General features: G+C 50.0%; 1 protein-coding gene across 1 annotated transcript in view; it reads left to right on the top strand.

Moving 5' to 3' along the window:
* Positions 1-6991: 6991 nt before the first annotated feature.
* LOC111150410 (mitogen-activated protein kinase kinase kinase 15) overlaps positions 6992-16742 on the top strand; it is a 118079-nt gene continuing 108328 nt past the window's right edge. Inside the window, exon 1 of the mRNA XM_022507830.1 lies at positions 6992-7349. Within this exon, the coding sequence (XP_022363538.1) occupies positions 6992-7349 (358 nt within the window). The remainder of the gene's footprint in view (positions 7350-16742) is intronic.

Here is a 16742-nt window from a genome sequence, read left to right as displayed (position 1 = left end):
GGGGGTCAAAGGGCAATAGAATGTAGCCGTTCCACATGCTGACAGTTGGCATCACTGTCTCGGCCGTGATCGCGGACTGTAGTTCCGCGGGATGTTTCCACTGGGGAAAACTGACTGAAGTGTACACTAGGTCTCTCTGCTTGATTTCTTACAATTGTATATGAAGCTACAATTATCTTAAAATAAAAATGTTTAATTTTAGGGGCACCTGGGTGGCTCAGTCAGTGGAGCCTCCAGCCCGTTATTTCAGGTCAGGTCATAATCTCAGGGATCTGTGCTCAACAGGGAGTCTGCTTGAGGATTCTCTTGTCTCCCTCTGCCCCTTCCCCCTCACTTTCTCTCTCTCTCAGATAAATCAATCAATCAATCAATAAGGGTCACCAGCATGGCTCAGTCCATTAAGCATCTAACTCTTGATTTTGGCTCAGGTCATGATCTCAGTGTCCCGAGATCGAGCCCTGCCTCGGACTCTGCGCTCAGCAGAGAATCTGCTTAAGATTCTCTCTGTCCCTCTGCCCTCCCCCATCATGCTCTCTCTCTCTCTCTCTCTCTCTCTCTTTCAAATAATAAATAAATCTTTAAAAAAAAAACTAAAATAGAGTACATGGGTGGCTCAGTCGTTAAGCGTTTGCCTTCCGCTCAGGTCATGATCCCAGGGTTCTGGGATCGAGACCTGCATCCGGTTCCCTGCTCCGCAGGAAGCCTGCGTCCCCCTCTCCCACTCCCCCAGCTTGTGTTTCCTCTCTCGCTGTGTGTCTCTCTATCAAATAAATAAATAAAATCTTTAAAAAAAAAACCTAAAATAAATGCAGCTTTTTTTTTTTTTTAAAGATTTTATTTATTTGACAGAGATCACAAGTAGGCAGAGAGGCAGGCAGAGAGAGAGGGAGAAGCAGGCTCCCTGCTGAGCAGAAAGCCCGATGCGGGACTCGATCCCAGGACCCTGGGATCATGACCTGAGCCAAAGGCAGAGGCTTTAACCCACTGAGCCACCCAGGCGCCCAATGCAGCTTTTTAAAAATGTTTCATTTTAAAAAGTTTTTTGCACACACAAAACAGCAATTGAAACAAATAGGGAATCTTCTAGAAGAGAATCATCAAGGTGGTGACTAGCCTGGAAATCATGTCATGGAGGAATGATTGAAGGCTCTGAGAGGCAGGGTATCACCTGAAAAAAAGAAAAAAAAAGACCTAAGAGCAGTACTTGGAAAGCTGCCATGTTCAAGAATTAAATTAGAATCAATGGGTAAAAGTTACAAGAGAAGATTACATTTGAATATATGGAAGAAATTTCTAGAAATTAGAACTGTTAAAATATAAGATGATGGAATCCTAAATATCTAGAGATCCTGGACTTGCTGTTTCTTGAACATACCAGGATGCTTTAGGGCCTTTGCACTGGCTCTTCCCTCGGCCTGAACCGCTCCTTCCATATGTATTTGCATGGCTAAACCCTGATCTCATTCAAATTTTTGTTCAATGTCCATTGCAAGTAAAGTGGGTGCTCTGGTTCATGTTATCATCAACCTCCAGGCCATACGCTGGTGAAGCAGGAACCATCTGGAATGTTACTGGTAGCAGAAAGTGGATGGCAGAGAAAAAAAGAGAGCTCTGGAAAGTCTTGCACCAGTAACGAAATGCTCAAAGTGAGTTTCCAAGTGAGGCTGGACATTGCCGGAAAAGGGAATTGGAAATGAGAAGAATATTTTTGGAGAGAGATTGGTATGCTGGTGAGTTCCTCCCTGCCAATGGGGTGTTGGAAGGCTGCCTATCACTTACCATGAGCCTGGGGAAAGGATTCAAGGAGACTTTGCTACATACGTCCCAAGACGTTTTCAGGACAATAGAGGACAGGTGTCTGAATCATACCTCAGAAATCTGGAGGTCGAGACGGCTGGCTGAAAGCTCAAATGAAGGCAGCGAGAGAGAGGCTGGGTAGGAGTGGCCGGCACCCCCAGAGGTTGTGAGGCAAAGGGTCGATGTTTCCCCTGGACCGATGTGATCCCAGCACCAGAGAGCCATCGGGGGGGTTGTCTTAGATCTTCTCCCACACATCCCCACCTCAGAGGGACGGCTAGCAAGGTGGGAGATGAGAGAAGGAGCCCATCTTTCTCCTTTTCATGTCATAAATGCTCAGCCTGTACCAAGCTTAGACTAAAGAAGCACTTTTAATTTTAAAATGATTAAATCTTTTCATCTTATAAGAATTTCAGACTTACGAAAAGTTTGCAAAAATCATGTAAGAAGCACAGCACAGGACAGAGATCCTTGAGAGAGAGCAAGTAAACAAGGCGAGTCCTACAATTTCCCCCAGCTTGCTGCCTGGAGGGAGAGTCCAGGCTATCGAACAGAGAAAGGGAGCCCCCGAGAAGCCCGGTTGCCTTCCTGAGCTGACGAGTTGGGGCTAGAAGGCCAAGGAGGCTACATTTGGAGTAATGGAGAGGAGACAGCTGCACCCAGAGTTCCAGAGTTGTGTAGATCTGGAATCTTCGGCAGAGTGCTGACTAGCACCTGTGTGTGAAGAAACATCTTCAGGCTCGGGAAAGGACTACCTGAATGGATTAGAGGGAACCATCCCTGGAGGTCCCATAGGACCGGAATAGCCTCTGTGTCCACTGGCCGGAATGGGAAAAGTCACAGTTCACAGGACATCAGGTAGAGTACTCAGAGGGGTATCGCCTCAGCACAGGGGATTAATCTGCCTTAGCCTAAAGGCTGCTCTGATCCCACTTGAAGCTCAAAAGCAATCCTCAGAAGAGCCCAACCGTTTCCGAGTAACTTAACTCTATCCTAGAACAAAGCTCAAGAATATTTATAGGAATACAAAAGTGTGCGGTACCATTAAATTTTGCAATGTGTGCCATCTAATAAAAAGTTACCAGACATGCAAATAAAAAAAAAAAGGAAAATATGACCCACAATGAGAAGAATCACTAGAAACAGATCCAGGAATAAAACAGATGTTAGCTTTAGTAGACAAGGGCATTGAAACAGTTATGATAAGAAACTCTATATGTTCAAGAAGATAGAGGGCATATGTGGCATGAGAATGGGACTGTAATGGAGGTCACCCACGGGGGCTCACTTTGGGGGTAATGTAACTGTTAGGTGAGAGATCACACGCTCATGCCGAATGACCTGGTCTTTCCATCCCTATTTATCTGTAAGTAACACTCTTGTTTGTTCCGTCATATATTCCATCTGTAGCATGTCTTAGAGGAAAATAACTTACAATTTTTAATGCACCTCTTGAAGTCCACCTTTCCTCACGAGCTTCTTGGCTACTCATTACATACACTTTTAAAACATCCTGTGAATTTCACCTACATTTTATAAGGCGATATTTTACATACAATCTATGCTTAATACTGCTTGTCAGTTTCATCCATCCTATTCGCTTTTCTTGTATTGTATGGCAGATTACAATACTCTGTGTCCATACAATATTTATAGCATCTACCCAAAAGTATATCTGTCTGTAGTCATATCCATATCTATCGCTCAGTATCTGTATCTAATATGACAGCAGGGAGTTTGGCTGTGTTGTTCACTATGCTATCCTCAGCACTAAGGACAGTGCCTGACATGTAATAGGTGCTCAATAAATCTGTTGAATTACTATATATGTTAAAGTTTTCCCAACAAATACATACACTATTATATAACATGGCTGTTTGTCTTTTGTCACTATTTGTTCTTGATTCTTGGGTACGATGAAAGAAGTAATGAAACTGCCACTCCTATGGTAACTAAAATATTTTTTACAACATTGAACGAGTCCAAGAGCTAACTAGTTTGACCACAATTGATACGAGTAACCGACCTGAAATACAATAAAGGAAATGAGAAAAATGCCTAGGTTTAATCTTGCTTTTTGACTATATTGTTTCCACTGTATTCAACCCACTGTCCTAGTCCAGATGATATCTCTGTGTTGGGGCAAAGTAGTTTCCAAGACACGCACTTAGTAAGGGACAAGGCAGGGGTAAGAACTGAACAACTGTTCAACTAAACAGAAAAGACTAATCAAACAATTTGTCATTTTCTCAGTGTGGCTGGGGCTGGGAGGTAAGAAGGACATCAGGAGATGGGGCCGGGTCTCATTTCAGGTGCGCAAATTACTGGAAACAACAAGAAAGGGCACCGTGTGCACCAGCTGCAGGGAAGGTGCTCGTTAGCTAGGCAGATTCTGGGTTCTTTACGCAGCAGGGTTTGTGTTCAGAGGAAGGTATTATTCAAGCCACAATTCACAAGTCCTGTGAGTCTTACTCAGTCAGCAGGGCCCCAGTGAGAGCTGGAAGGAACACAGAAAGACTGGCATGGGGGCAACAGCAAGACGCTGGCACGTGCTTGTGAAATGGGCATCTGCGGCCTCCCGAAGGCTGTGCCTATCATTGGGATAATCTCAGATAAACAGGCACATTAGGAAAATTACTATTATTATGCATTACAAGTCTCCAAGGAAAATACGTCCATCCTGTCTTTTGAAGCTCAGAACAGAGGTGTTGAAAGTTTTCCCTATCTTCCCTCTTCCCAGTTCTGGTCTGTGTGTTTTTACAGACCTCTTCAGAGCCGTTTTCCATCCACTGACCACACAAGAGGGTATACAATGATGTCCCTTGTTGAAATTCCTAATTTCTGTCAGGACTAGAATTAAAGAAGGACTTCTTCAAAGATTTATACTGGTACTTTCTGCTTTCCTTTGGGGGTGGGATGGAGGCATGGACTGTATTATTACTGAAACATGAAGAGAAGCCAAAGCATGATTTTGTCAGGTAAGTCCCATCTTGCTTTTGTCAGAATGGCTTGTGAGGTGCTGCAAAGGACACCATTAAGAAAGTGAAAAGAAGGGCGCCTGGATGGCTCAGTGGGTTAAGCCTCTGCCTTCGGCTCAGGTGATGATCTCAGGGTCCTCAGGATGGAGCCCTGCATCGGGCTCTCCGCTCAGCAGGGAGCCTGCTTCCCCCTCTATCTCTCTGCCTGCCTCTCTGCCTACTTGTGATCTCTCTCTGTGACAAATAAATAAATAAATTTCTTTAAAAAAAGAAGTGAAAAGAATGCACAGAATGGGGGAAAATATTCATACATCACGTATCTGATAAGGGACTCATATCCACAATATAAAAAGAACTTTTATAACTCCATAATAAAGATGAATACCCAGTTTAAAAGTGCACAAAAGATCTGAATGGACATTTCTCTAAAGAAGTTCTACAAATAGTGAATCAGCACATGACAAGATGCTCAACATCATTAGTCGTAAGGGAAATGCAAATCAGAATCCCAGTGAGGTACTGCTTCGCACTCCCTAGCATGGCTCTAACCAAAAAGCCAATAACAAGTGTTGGTGACAGTGAGGAGAGATTGGAACCCTCATATACTATTGGTGGGGATGTAAAATGGTGGAACCACTTTGGAAAACAGTGGCAGTTTCTCCAAAGGTTAAGCATGGAGTTTTCATATGACCCAGAAATCCCATTCCTAGATATATATCCTCTTCCACACCTTGTTTGATTCCATATTTATGAAATGCCCAGGATAGCAAATCTATAGAGAGAGAAAACAGTTTGGTGGTTGCTTAGGGCAGAGGGGTATCGGGGGAGGAGCAGTGAGTGCTAATGGTTCCCCAGGATTTGCAGGGTGTGGGGGGGAGTGATGAAAATGTTCTAAAACTCAGTGTGGTGATGGCTGCTCAGCTCTATGAATATACTAAAAGCCACTTACATGGGTGAACTGGATGGCTTGTGAATGGTATCTCAATAATAATAAAATGAAAAATACAATAATAAAATGAAAAATCCAAGCCCCAAAACCTTGTGATAATGTCCAGTGCATCCTATCTTTTATTTTTTTTCCTTTTTAAAAAAGATTTTATTTATTTATTTGAGAGAGAGCACACAAGTTGGGGGTAGGGGCAGAGGGGCAGGGAGAAGCTGACTCTCCGCTGAGCAGGGAGCCGTGACCTGACCTGAAAGCAGACACTTAACCACCGAGCCACCCAGGCTCCCCGTAGCCTGTCTTTTAAATAGAAGTACTACCTGCAGTGGTAATACTACATTTTAACGTTGGAGCCTAAAATCGTGAGGCAGGTAAGATCCAGAGTAAAGATCCGTTTGGGTTCACAGCATTTCATAGGTCGGGCAGGCATCCTATTTTCCTGGCATACAAAAGTTGTTGCTGGTGATTCCTGGTGCTTTGTCAAGGTCACAGTGAAAGTCAGGACGAGCAGGCCTCCAGAACGGGGCTCACAAGGGCCATGCTCTTGGCAACTGGGGACAAAGAGTGCAAAATCAGAGGCGATTTATTTATCTTTTAATTAATTCACTTATTTATATACTTATCAAAATCAGAGGCGTTTGAAATTAGCATCTTCTCACCTAAATCCTGGGTTAAAATTACCTCTGCATTTAGTTTGAAATTGAATATTTACCTCCAACCAGCGCTTTGAGTGTTTACTCTGCTTGAAAAGCTTCAGATTGGTTTTTTTTAAATCATTTTTTAAAATTTATTTTTAGCATAACAGTATTCATTGTTTTTGTACCACACCCAGTGCTCCATGCAATCCGTGCCCTCTCTAATACCCACCAGATTGTTTTGAGGGGGAAAAGCCGGGACTTGGGATGTTGGTCAGTCTGGAGGGAAGGCAGCTGCAAAATCCTGAAATTGACAAATCCACCCTCCTCGGGCGCTGCCCGGGGGAGGCGGCAGGGGGCGCCCTGCCAGCTCCTGCCCCGCCGCCCTTCCCAGACCTCCCCCCGCCCTCCGCTCGCCCTCACGTCCCCAGCCCCCGCCTCTCTCTCCTCAGTCTTCAAAGGGCGCTCGGGGGTTGCGGGGCTGCAGCTTTCGTCAGCGGCGGCGGGGCCACCGGCGCGCTCGGGCGCCCGCAGCTGCCCGCCCGCGCCCCGGGAACAGGTGCCGGGACGCTCGTGGCCCCCAGCCGCCCGCAGCTCGTGCGGAGGCGGGACCCAGGAAGGGCGCGCCGGGCGGCCGCATGGAGAGCGGCGGCGGGACTCCCCCGGCCGGGGCCCTCGGGGCGGCGGCCGAGCCACCGCAGTGCCCGCTGCCGCCGGGAGCCGAGGGCGCGGCCGGGCCGGTGGAGCCCGACGGGGCGGCCGAGGGCGCGGGGCCCGGGAGCGGGGGCGAGGACGCGGGCGGGCCGCGGCGGGCTCTGCGGGCAGTATATGTGCGCAGCGAGATCCCGCAGGGCGGCGTGGCCGGCGGCCCCGAGGCGGGGGCGCGCCAGTGCCTGCAGCGGGCCTGCGAGGCGGAGGGCGCCCAGTTCACCTCCGTGCCCTTTGGGGAGCTCGACTTCGGGGAGACGGCTGTGCTCGACGCCTTCTACGACGCAGGTGAGGCGGATGCCCCGTTCACCCCCCAACCCCACCCCGCTCTAGCCTGCCCGCCTTCCTGACCCTGGCCCGTGCCAGGGCCCCGGCCGCCCGCCGGCCTAGCCTCCCCTGACGCTCACCGCACGCCCGCCCGGCATTGTACCTTTCTACAGATAAGAAAACGGAGGCCACTGCCATTTAACCAAGTTACTTTTTCGTCTCCTTAAACGTCAGTTGGCCGAAGAAACAGTCCAAAACCCAGATGACGCAGAGCTCTCCTTCTCCCCCCTCCCCAGATTGTATTTCCTCACTCCGACCGTGTCCCTTAGAGCAATGAGTGGGCCCCTGGCTACACATAAGCATCACCTGGGGAACTTTTAAAACTCATGTCGGGATTGTACCCCGAGGATCCCACAGTCTAAGGCCTCACGAGTTTCCAATGCGTTCCCAGGTGATTCCATTTTGCGGCAGAAAGTGGGAATCCGTGTGCTGCAAGGGAGTGTGTGGGGGGAGGTGCTCTTAGAAATGCCCCAGAGTTCTTTCTAGAACTTTAATTCCTGCCCCCAACCACGCTTTGACATGGGCTGTGCTCTACCACCGGCGTGACAGATCTGTTTTATCCCATAATGCACAAGCTTTCGGGGGTTCTGGGTCTCCTCCGTTGCTGGAATGGGACACTAGCTCTCCAAGCTCCTTGTGATAAGCGTGTGGTAAGAATCCAGTCTTAAAATCAACACTTTTTGGTTGGCAAGTTTCTCCAGGTGTGCAATGGATGGCTGCTCGGATATTTTCCCTTACCGAACGTTTGGAGTCTATGTGACAAGCCTCTGGCAGTTGGGTGATATTAATAAGCCTTGTATGGGGGACGGTAATTACCTGGTTTGTGCCTTGGTTTCTCCACTGGTCAAGAGGTGGTAACCGTGCCCACCCTAAGCCTGAAAGCATGTGAGAAGGTACAGGGGGGAGTTTGAGAACCCCGCCGCCCAAGGGGGAAGCCGCAAGCTGGGTGGATTGCCATCCGTTCCCAGCCAGAGGCAACCCGCTGCTGTTTTCTGCAGAGCGGATCCTCCGCACCTGGAGGGGGGCAGAGTGTCAGGCTTGTTCAAATAAAGCAGCAGCTGAGCGCGTTGAAAACACTCTTGATATTTCTGACCGCTCAGCGGGTACTCCTCAGTGCTGTGCCTTTTTAGAAAAGTTCCTCAGGAGCCCACTTCACCCAGAACCCTCGGTTTTCTTGACCTCTGTTCATTTTCCTCCGAAATCAGAGTTGGGTAACACTCTTCTCTGAAAGGGGAAATGTCCCTTCTGCTGTGCTGCACAATTGTAGCCTCCTGCCTGCTGGTGCCAACTCTGAAGCTGGGTGCGCGGCGGCTTTACTCCTCTGGGGCTGTGCGTGCGTGTGCGTGCGTGTGTGTGTGTGTGTGTGTGTGTAACAAGCCCTCATCTACTAACTGGACCCCCTTCTGGTTGGGTGTGAAAGTTCAGTCAGAAATCTTGGGCTTTCGATTCCACAGCTACACAACAGTCACCTTTTCTTGCTCTGGGTCCAGATTGCCTAGAATTTTCTGCATCGTGTACCTCCTTTGGTTGACCTTGGCTTGGTCTTGACTAAATCATTTCTCGGTATGTCATTATAACTAGTAAATTCTTCTCAGAGGTTTGGCCGAGGATATGTGCAACTCCAGTCGTGGGTTTCTGGATTAAACTGAGATTCCCACCCCCCACCCACACACACCTCTCCTGGCTTCCTGATCTCTACCGCTCACGGACTTTGGGCATCTCCACCCAAACAAAACAGAACAACAACAACAAAAACCCACACAGAACACCAAATCTGTCACTATGGGTTCTTCGTGAAAGTTGTAAAAGCGCGGATCCGACATGGTGGCCGCTAGCCACAGGTGGCAGTGGACACTGAAGTCCGTTTAAATGCAAGAAGTCAGTCTGTTATTGGTACCAGCCGTATTTCAGGGGCTCAACAGGCACAGTGAAGAGAGCATTTTCCTCCTCACAGAAGGTGCCACTGGACTTTGCTGTTCCAGAAAACTGCTTGTGGGGGAGTGGACCGATTGAGATGTCCCCAAATGTATTTTAGGGAGCATGATAGATGAGAAGTGGGGGTACTTCCGGTCTCTTGTACTCCTAGCGAGGCAAAGCCGGCTGGAGCGTGTTTTCCCCCTTGTTGTGCAGTTTTCCGTGGTCCTGTGTCCATCTGGAGGAGAGGTTCGGGGTCGCTGGAGCCTGGATGGTTTGGTGGGGGTGTGAGAGAGCCAGAGGCAGGCCTTCAGCCCCAGCGAGGACCGGTGACTCTGGTGAAGGAACACGGCCAAGGTCACGAGCACTTGGAAAGAAAGTCCTAAAATATATGTAACTTATAATTTGCCATTTAGCCATTTTTAAAAAGATTTTATTTGACAGAGGTCACAGGTAGGCAGAGAGGCAGGCAGAGAGAGAGAGAGAGAGGAGGAAGCAGGCTCCCTGCTGAGCAGAGAGCCCGATGTGGGGCTCGATCCCAGGACTCTGGGATCATGACCTGAGCTGAAGGCAGAGGCTTAACCCACTGAGCCACCCAGGTGCCCCCCCATTTAGCCATTTTTAACTGTGCATTTCCTTGGCATTAAGTACATTCACACTCTTGTGCAGCCAACGGCCACCATCCCCGTGCAAAAGTTTTTCATCAGCCTGAACGAAAACTCCGTGCCCCTTCAACTTGTCACTCCTCCCTCCGCTTAGCCGCTGATAACCACGGTGCTACTTTCTGTCTCCGTGACTTTGCCTGTTCCAGAAATTTCATATAACTGGGATCATAGAGTATTTGTCTTTTTGTGGCTGGCTTATTTCACTTAAGTCAGTGTCCTCAAGGTTCATTCGCACCGTGGCAGGTAGCTGAGTGACCTTGAAGGCTAATGAATGTGCCAGTGGTGACCCCGGCATCTGCAGATGGGACGCTACGGTCGTTTCCAGCTTCAGGCTCTTGTAGATAATGCCATAATGGCCGTGGGTGTTGGAATACCTGCTTAAGTCTCCACTTTTCACTTTCTGGGGTACATACCCACCTAGGGAATTGCTGAGTCATGTAATTTCATGTTTAATTTTTTTTTTTTTTTTGAGGGATCTCTTGTTCACTTTTAGCAGAGGTGGTGGCCATTCCTGTGTGCCTTTGCTCTGCAGAAGGACTAGCTTTTATCTTATTTTTTAAGCATCTGTCCTACGTCTTCAAAGGTGAGAGTCTGGAATTTAGTAGAACTGTTAAATTCTTGGTTACTTTCAGTGCTTGGAAAACAAAGCAGGTCTTCTCTCTCTCCCCTTTCTCTTTTTCTTTTGCCAAAAGAAACCCCTTCCTTTTGTTTAAATGCCCATGTATCTGCTTGAACAGAATTCACAGTCCTGCCTTGCGATCACTACTGCGCGTGTGGAGTGTACGTACCGGGAGCAGCCTGTTCCATGACTCCGGGTACGTGCGGCATGTGTCCCTTGGAGCTTCTCGGTGCTTGTGAACACGGCAAACACAGACTTCCTGCGGGAAGGGAATCTATGTAACTCTGGTTCGTGCTTTCCCATGCATTCTGAGATGGAAATTCTGTTTAACCAGACTCTCTAATCGAATATGCTTACTGTGCTATCAAATCTTTTTTTTTAAAGATTTTATTTATTTATATGAGAGAGAGCGTGAGAGGGAGAGGGTCAGAGGGAGAAGCAGACTCCCCGTGGAGCTGGGAGCCCAGTGTGGGACTCGATCCTAGAACTCAGGGATCATGACCTGAGCCGAAGGCAGTTGCCCAACCAACAGAGCCACCAGGCGCCCCTGTGCCATCAGATCTTAGACGGAGGTCTGGTTCAGTAGAATACAGTCCAGTTACTTCCAAGGAATGCCCCATAGCATTGATCCCCATTTACTCTCCGCTTAGTTGGGTGCTTGCGGACTGATCTAAGTGAGAGCCTCCAGTTGTGTGCTAATTCGTGGCCTTCTTGCCTCAGCTAGTAACGGGTCCCATGGCAAGAACTGGCCCCTTTGATCAAGCCTTGTCCCTACCTGCCCTGGGGCGCAAGTTCTCGTCTCCTCGCTGCTGGGTCTTGGCTCTGCCTAACTTTGCTCCTCTCTGAACCTCATTTAGATGCCACTTTCCTGTCCCAGGGGCCCTGCTTCTGAGGTCTTTTTCTTCAGTTGTGCTCATGGTGATTTTACAGGCGGTAAGGGATTGCCCGTTCGGGTGGAATCCTACAGTTATGGTAGGAAGTCCTTGCACTTCGAGAACATCCATTCAAAAGACGAAGGCCAGGGCTTTTCGCCTCTGGATGAGCTATTTGACTTTGCTTTATCCTGAGGACACCCCTTTGCTGGCCGGCTCCCACAGTCATTTGGAGGATGCCAAATGTGGCAGAGATGGCTGGCCTAGCGGAGATTCACGCTCCTAGTGAATCCTAGGGACCCTGCAGACTGCATTTTCCAGCACCCTCTGAGTCTCGGAGGGAGGTATGACTAGTTCTGGCCAAGGAAACGGAAGTGCGGGTGGTGTCTGTCGCTTCTGGGCCCGGGTATTAGCATATCTTCCCATACTCTGTCACCCTTTCCCCTGGTCCCCAGTGTAGACGATGGCAGTGGCACAAGATGGAAGGCACCTGGATCCCTGAACACTCTTCGGAGGGTAGCTACGGGAGCAGAAATGTTCACTTAGGGGGTTGCATAAGCAAGAGAGAAGCTTTTATGTGGTCCAGCTACTGAGATTGGAGGGTGGGGGTTGTTACCGCGATAAGAGTATAATTTGGATCATGAAAATCTGTCTGCAAGATATGCCTTTCCAAGAGGAAGTCAGGCCTTGGATCTCCCTGTGTCCGGGATCTTCCCTGTTCCTAATCTCCAACGAGCTCTGGTCCGCGCCGCCCTGCTCTGTGCGAGAAGGCGGAATGTGCTGGAGTCACCGGCTTCCCACTAGCAATGGGAGGACACAGTCTACCTTTTGTTGCGTGTCACTGGTTTTGGAGTCTAGGTTATTTTTTTCCTTTTGTGTCAAATGATACTATAGTGATTCTGTCCATTTTTTAAACTGATGGTAATATTGGGCTTTCTGCCAAAATAGGGTGTGTCTTGGTTTAGAGTACAGCCGGCTCTAGTCCCTTCTGCTGCCCTTTCCCTGGGTTACATCTAGCTTCTCCATTGGTGATGTTACTTGTGGATTTTTTTTTTTTTAAGATTTTATTTCTTGAGAGAGAGAGAGAGAGAGCACGAGCCGGGGGAGAGGGAGAAGCAGACTCCCCACTGAGCAGGGAGCCCCACGCGGGCCTCAATCCCAGGACCAGGAGATCATGACCTGAGCCCAAGGCAGATGCTTAACTGACTTAACCCCCCAGGTGCCCCCTACTTGTGGATTCCTTCTCAGCTTGATGTGTCGTGTGGCCTGCAAGCACGCGTATCTTCTTCCGCAGTCCCCAGTCTCCCTTGCAGTTAGCTTGGGCCCTTCGGGAACGTGAGCAACGTCAGCAGGTACCCCGGTGACAGCGAGTGCGACGTTAGCACGCCCTCCGCCTCTCCGCCTCATGACGGCTCACGTAAGGGTCACGTGTTCGAGATGGTAGCCAAGCCCCTGAGGTTGTGGGGCTTTGTCCCCTGCAGCAGCATAGCCGAGCTTACCGGGACCAATAAGGCTTGTGGTGCTGTTCTGCTGGAAATGCCTAGAGGCAGCTCTCCCCTTTTGTGGACTTAAACCTCAGGTGCCTTGGCTTCTGCTCAAGACAGCCTTATAAATGCCGTCCGACGGCTCGTAAGAGGGTGCATTCTCTCCCCATCGCTCTGGAAAATGCAGAAAGTTCTAAGGAAATCAGGTCTGTGGGACGTGTGGGTTTGGCGGTCGTAGAAGGTGCACTTTGTGTGGCATCTCTAGGCGGGCAGGAGACCAGGCAAATCTGGTTCCAACAGAATGTAAGGGCCATAGTTAGACCTTGTCTTCTCTTAACTAAGCGTGCGTGAGCAGAATCACCAACCTGGGAGTCCGGCTTGACCCCAGCCGCTGTCCTTGCCAGAGCCAGCCCGTTGCTTCCAGAGCGAGTCTCAGAGCCGCTTGCTTCGCTGGCTGGACCCCTCCTCCCCGGCCCAGGCATTGTCTTTTTTCATCCCTGTTGCTGCCAACAGGCAGCAGCTTTGTCACCGGCCTCTTAAGGTTGGGTCAGTCTTGGTGTGTTGCCCTCCATGCCGTCTGCTTTGACGCCACTGTACCCTGCAGTCTCGCTCTGCCCAAAACGCCCTCCGCCTTCACGTCTCCGACCTTCCAGGAAGCCTCACAGAGGCCTCACCTGCTCTCTGCCAGCTTCGATTGCACCAAGGTTTTCATTCCTAGCGAGTGACACAGTTGTGATTAAATCATTACTGATCATTAACTCTTCAGCGGTAGGGACCTGGATGTGGTTTTCTTTGCTACTCTTGGAGGGATTCCCTAGGAGTATCTGTTCAGTTGCCTTTTATTTTATTTTTTAAAAGATTTTATCTATTTATTTGTCAGAGAGAGAGAGCACAAATAGAGAGGCAGGCAGAGGCAGAGAGAGAAGCAGGCTCCCCGCTGAGCAAGGAGCCTGATGCAGGACTCGATCCCAGGACCCTGGGATCATGACCTGAGCCCAGGGCAGTGGCTTAACCCACTGAGCCACCCAGGCGCCCCTTTCCAGTTGCTTCTTAGAATAACTCTCAGTGGACACAGCTGACACTTGGTTTCACCTGTTGACATGAAGCGGAACTTGTTTGGAACCCTCCGAAGGAAATCCGATTGTGGTTTCCTGTAGAAACCATGTTGAAAATGGTGGCCGGGCATAGCTACAGAGCAGTTGTGATTTTTATTAGGAAACAAGAGACATCCTGATGGCACATTTCTGGATCTCAGCCTTTCTCCTCAGTGGTACATCTCAAGTAGACGAGAACAGCTCACATTGGAGACCCCGGAATGGAGACAGTGGTTTGAACTGTTCTGAGAATACTGCTGCTGCTTTTTTGTCCACCTGTTGAATGATGTGTATTTTTCATAACGGGATTTTTCTTTTAAACAAGTTCAGTGGGAGATTAAAAATAGGGTTAGAACTGAGAAGCCCCCTCTCTCCCTGCTGGAGACAGTGGGGTGGCTCGCTCAGGCCACAGTGACTTTCCTCGTGGGGACAAGACCATATGAGCCTCTGGCTGGGTCTCAGCTGGCCTGTGCTGGGCCTGCCTGCTGGCTTGCGCCTGGGGCCCTTTCCCAGAGCCCCCTTTCCCAGAGCCGCCTCCCTTTCCAGCTGCTGTTACTGCTACTGACTCAGCATTGAACCTGGAATTTTACTCGATTCTTAGTCTCGTGGGCCGAGGGAAAGAAGCATTGCACCTGTAGCATTTCCTCTCGGCTTCGCTGTGTGAGCCTTGAGTGCATTTAGGAGAGGTAAAGCCCCAGGGGCGGCCTGCTGCATTGCTGGCTGTATGTTATTGGGGCGGAATGCGTTTGGGGTTCCCAGCAGCCGACTTCAAATCTGTACTTGGGGAATGCAAGCCTCTGTGTACCAGGCTTTGGGAGGGGGGCTGTTTAAATCCTGGTCAAGGGGCGCCTGGGTGGCTCAGTGGGTTAAAGCCTCTGCCTTTGGCTCAGGTCATGATCTCAGGGTCCTGGGATCGAGCCCCACATCGGGCTCTCTGCTCAGCGGGGAGCCTGCTTCCCCCCCACCCCCCACACACCCCGCCTGTTGCTCTGCCTACTTGTGATCCCTCTCCCTCTGTCAAATAAATAAAATCTTAAAAAAAAAAATAAATCCTGGTCAAATAACACCACTGGGGGAGGGGTGAACTGGTGCAAAGCCAACTGGAAAACTTCTCATGCCCCCCACCCCCTGCCGCATAGTGTACCCTCCTGCTGCTGGGTGTGGCAGGGCTTGGCCAAGATGCCTGGCGGTTGCTGGGGCGTGGTTGGCGGTAGGAGCTGCGGCGGCGCAGGCAGGAGTTGAGCCGTGGCCGGCGGCAGGAAGCCGAGTTCACTGCAGGATCGGGTCAGCCCCGGGGGCCGGGCAGAACTGGACAGAGTTGGAAGCGGGAGAGGAGTCGGTCCATTAGTTGTAGATGAACTTGTTCTTGGATTTTTCTTGTGGGGGAGTCCAAGCGTGCACACGACGCAGCTCCAACAGTGAGTAACGTCGTGCCGTGCTGATTCCTTCTTCCCCGCTGCCTCCTCCCTGCCCCACGCTTGACTGTGACGGTCTTAACCATCTCTCGCTTAGGGCGCGCAGACCTCGACACCTACACGTCTCTGCCGCACGGTCTGAGACATGACTAAACCCACCTGAACAGACCCTATCAGAAGAGACGTTCCATCAGTTGAGAAAGTTCCCTCATGTCCCCTCTTGCTCATTCCCTTCCCCACTCCCATTCCTGGCCCCATGGAGTGACCGAGATGCCATCACCACCAGCTAGATTTGCCGTCGCTAGGGTTTTGTGTAAATGGGCTCGTGCAGCGTGTGCGCCCTCCGGGGTCCGCTTCCCTTGCTCTGCGCCGCGTGGTTGAGATTCACGCACACCAAGCGTGTGTCTGTAATTTGCTGCTTGGCCGTGCGCAGCACTGTTGGATGGCGTGGACACACCGTGGAAGGGCATGGGGGCCGTTCCCGCTTTGGGCTGTTACAAGTGAAATTGCTGTGAACATTTGCATATAGGTCTTCTCGTTATGGTTTTAATTCACCTTTCCTTGTTGATTAATGATGTTGAGCCCCTTTGCATGTGCTTTTTGGCCACGCACATATCTTCCTCTGTGAGGTGTCTTTTTGAGACCATCTACCCATTTCATTGGGTTGTCCTCTTATTATTGAATTACGCAAGTTCTTTATATATTCTGGATTCAAGTGCTTTGTCGGAGGTATATTTTGCGAGCATTTGCTCCCACACTGCGGCTTGCTTACTCATCTCCTTGGGACTTGTGATGAGCGGAGAATTTTCATTCTGGGGAAGTCTCCTCGAGGTTACTTTTCTGTGAAGGTCCCCTTCTGTGGGTCCTCTCTGAGACGTCTGTGCCTGCCTCCAGGCTGTTGCACAGACGCACACTCTCTTGCACGCACTCTCTCACGAGTACTTCTGAGCACTTGACTGTTGGGGCTTCTACACAGAGGTCTGGGACCGATCGCAAATGAAATTGCACACGGGTGTCTTGCGATGAAGCACGTCTGACACCTTGTCTCAAGCACCCGGGAGAAGGCTCTCGCCCCGGATGAGTGTTCCGGGCACTTGGCGTCGAGCTGCCAGAGCCACGGCTGCCCGCCTGGTGCCTCACCCTCCAGGAAAGTGTAGGAAGTGCAGGTTATCCTTGGGGCAGATGACCTTTCTGCACTCTGGGGTACGGACCACCAAAACAGATCCATGGTGAGGCTTGACCAGCGTGTGTTCCGTCATCGTGTCCCACTGCCCTTGGTGACACAAGTGAC

Source organism: Enhydra lutris, unplaced genomic scaffold (genome assembly GCF_002288905.1).
Source record: "Enhydra lutris kenyoni isolate GAN:26980312 unplaced genomic scaffold, ASM228890v2 scaffoldscaffold23, whole genome shotgun sequence".
NCBI classification, from domain to species: Eukaryota; Metazoa; Chordata; class Mammalia; order Carnivora; family Mustelidae; genus Enhydra; species Enhydra lutris.
This window is presented reverse-complemented; position numbering and strand designations above follow the sequence as displayed.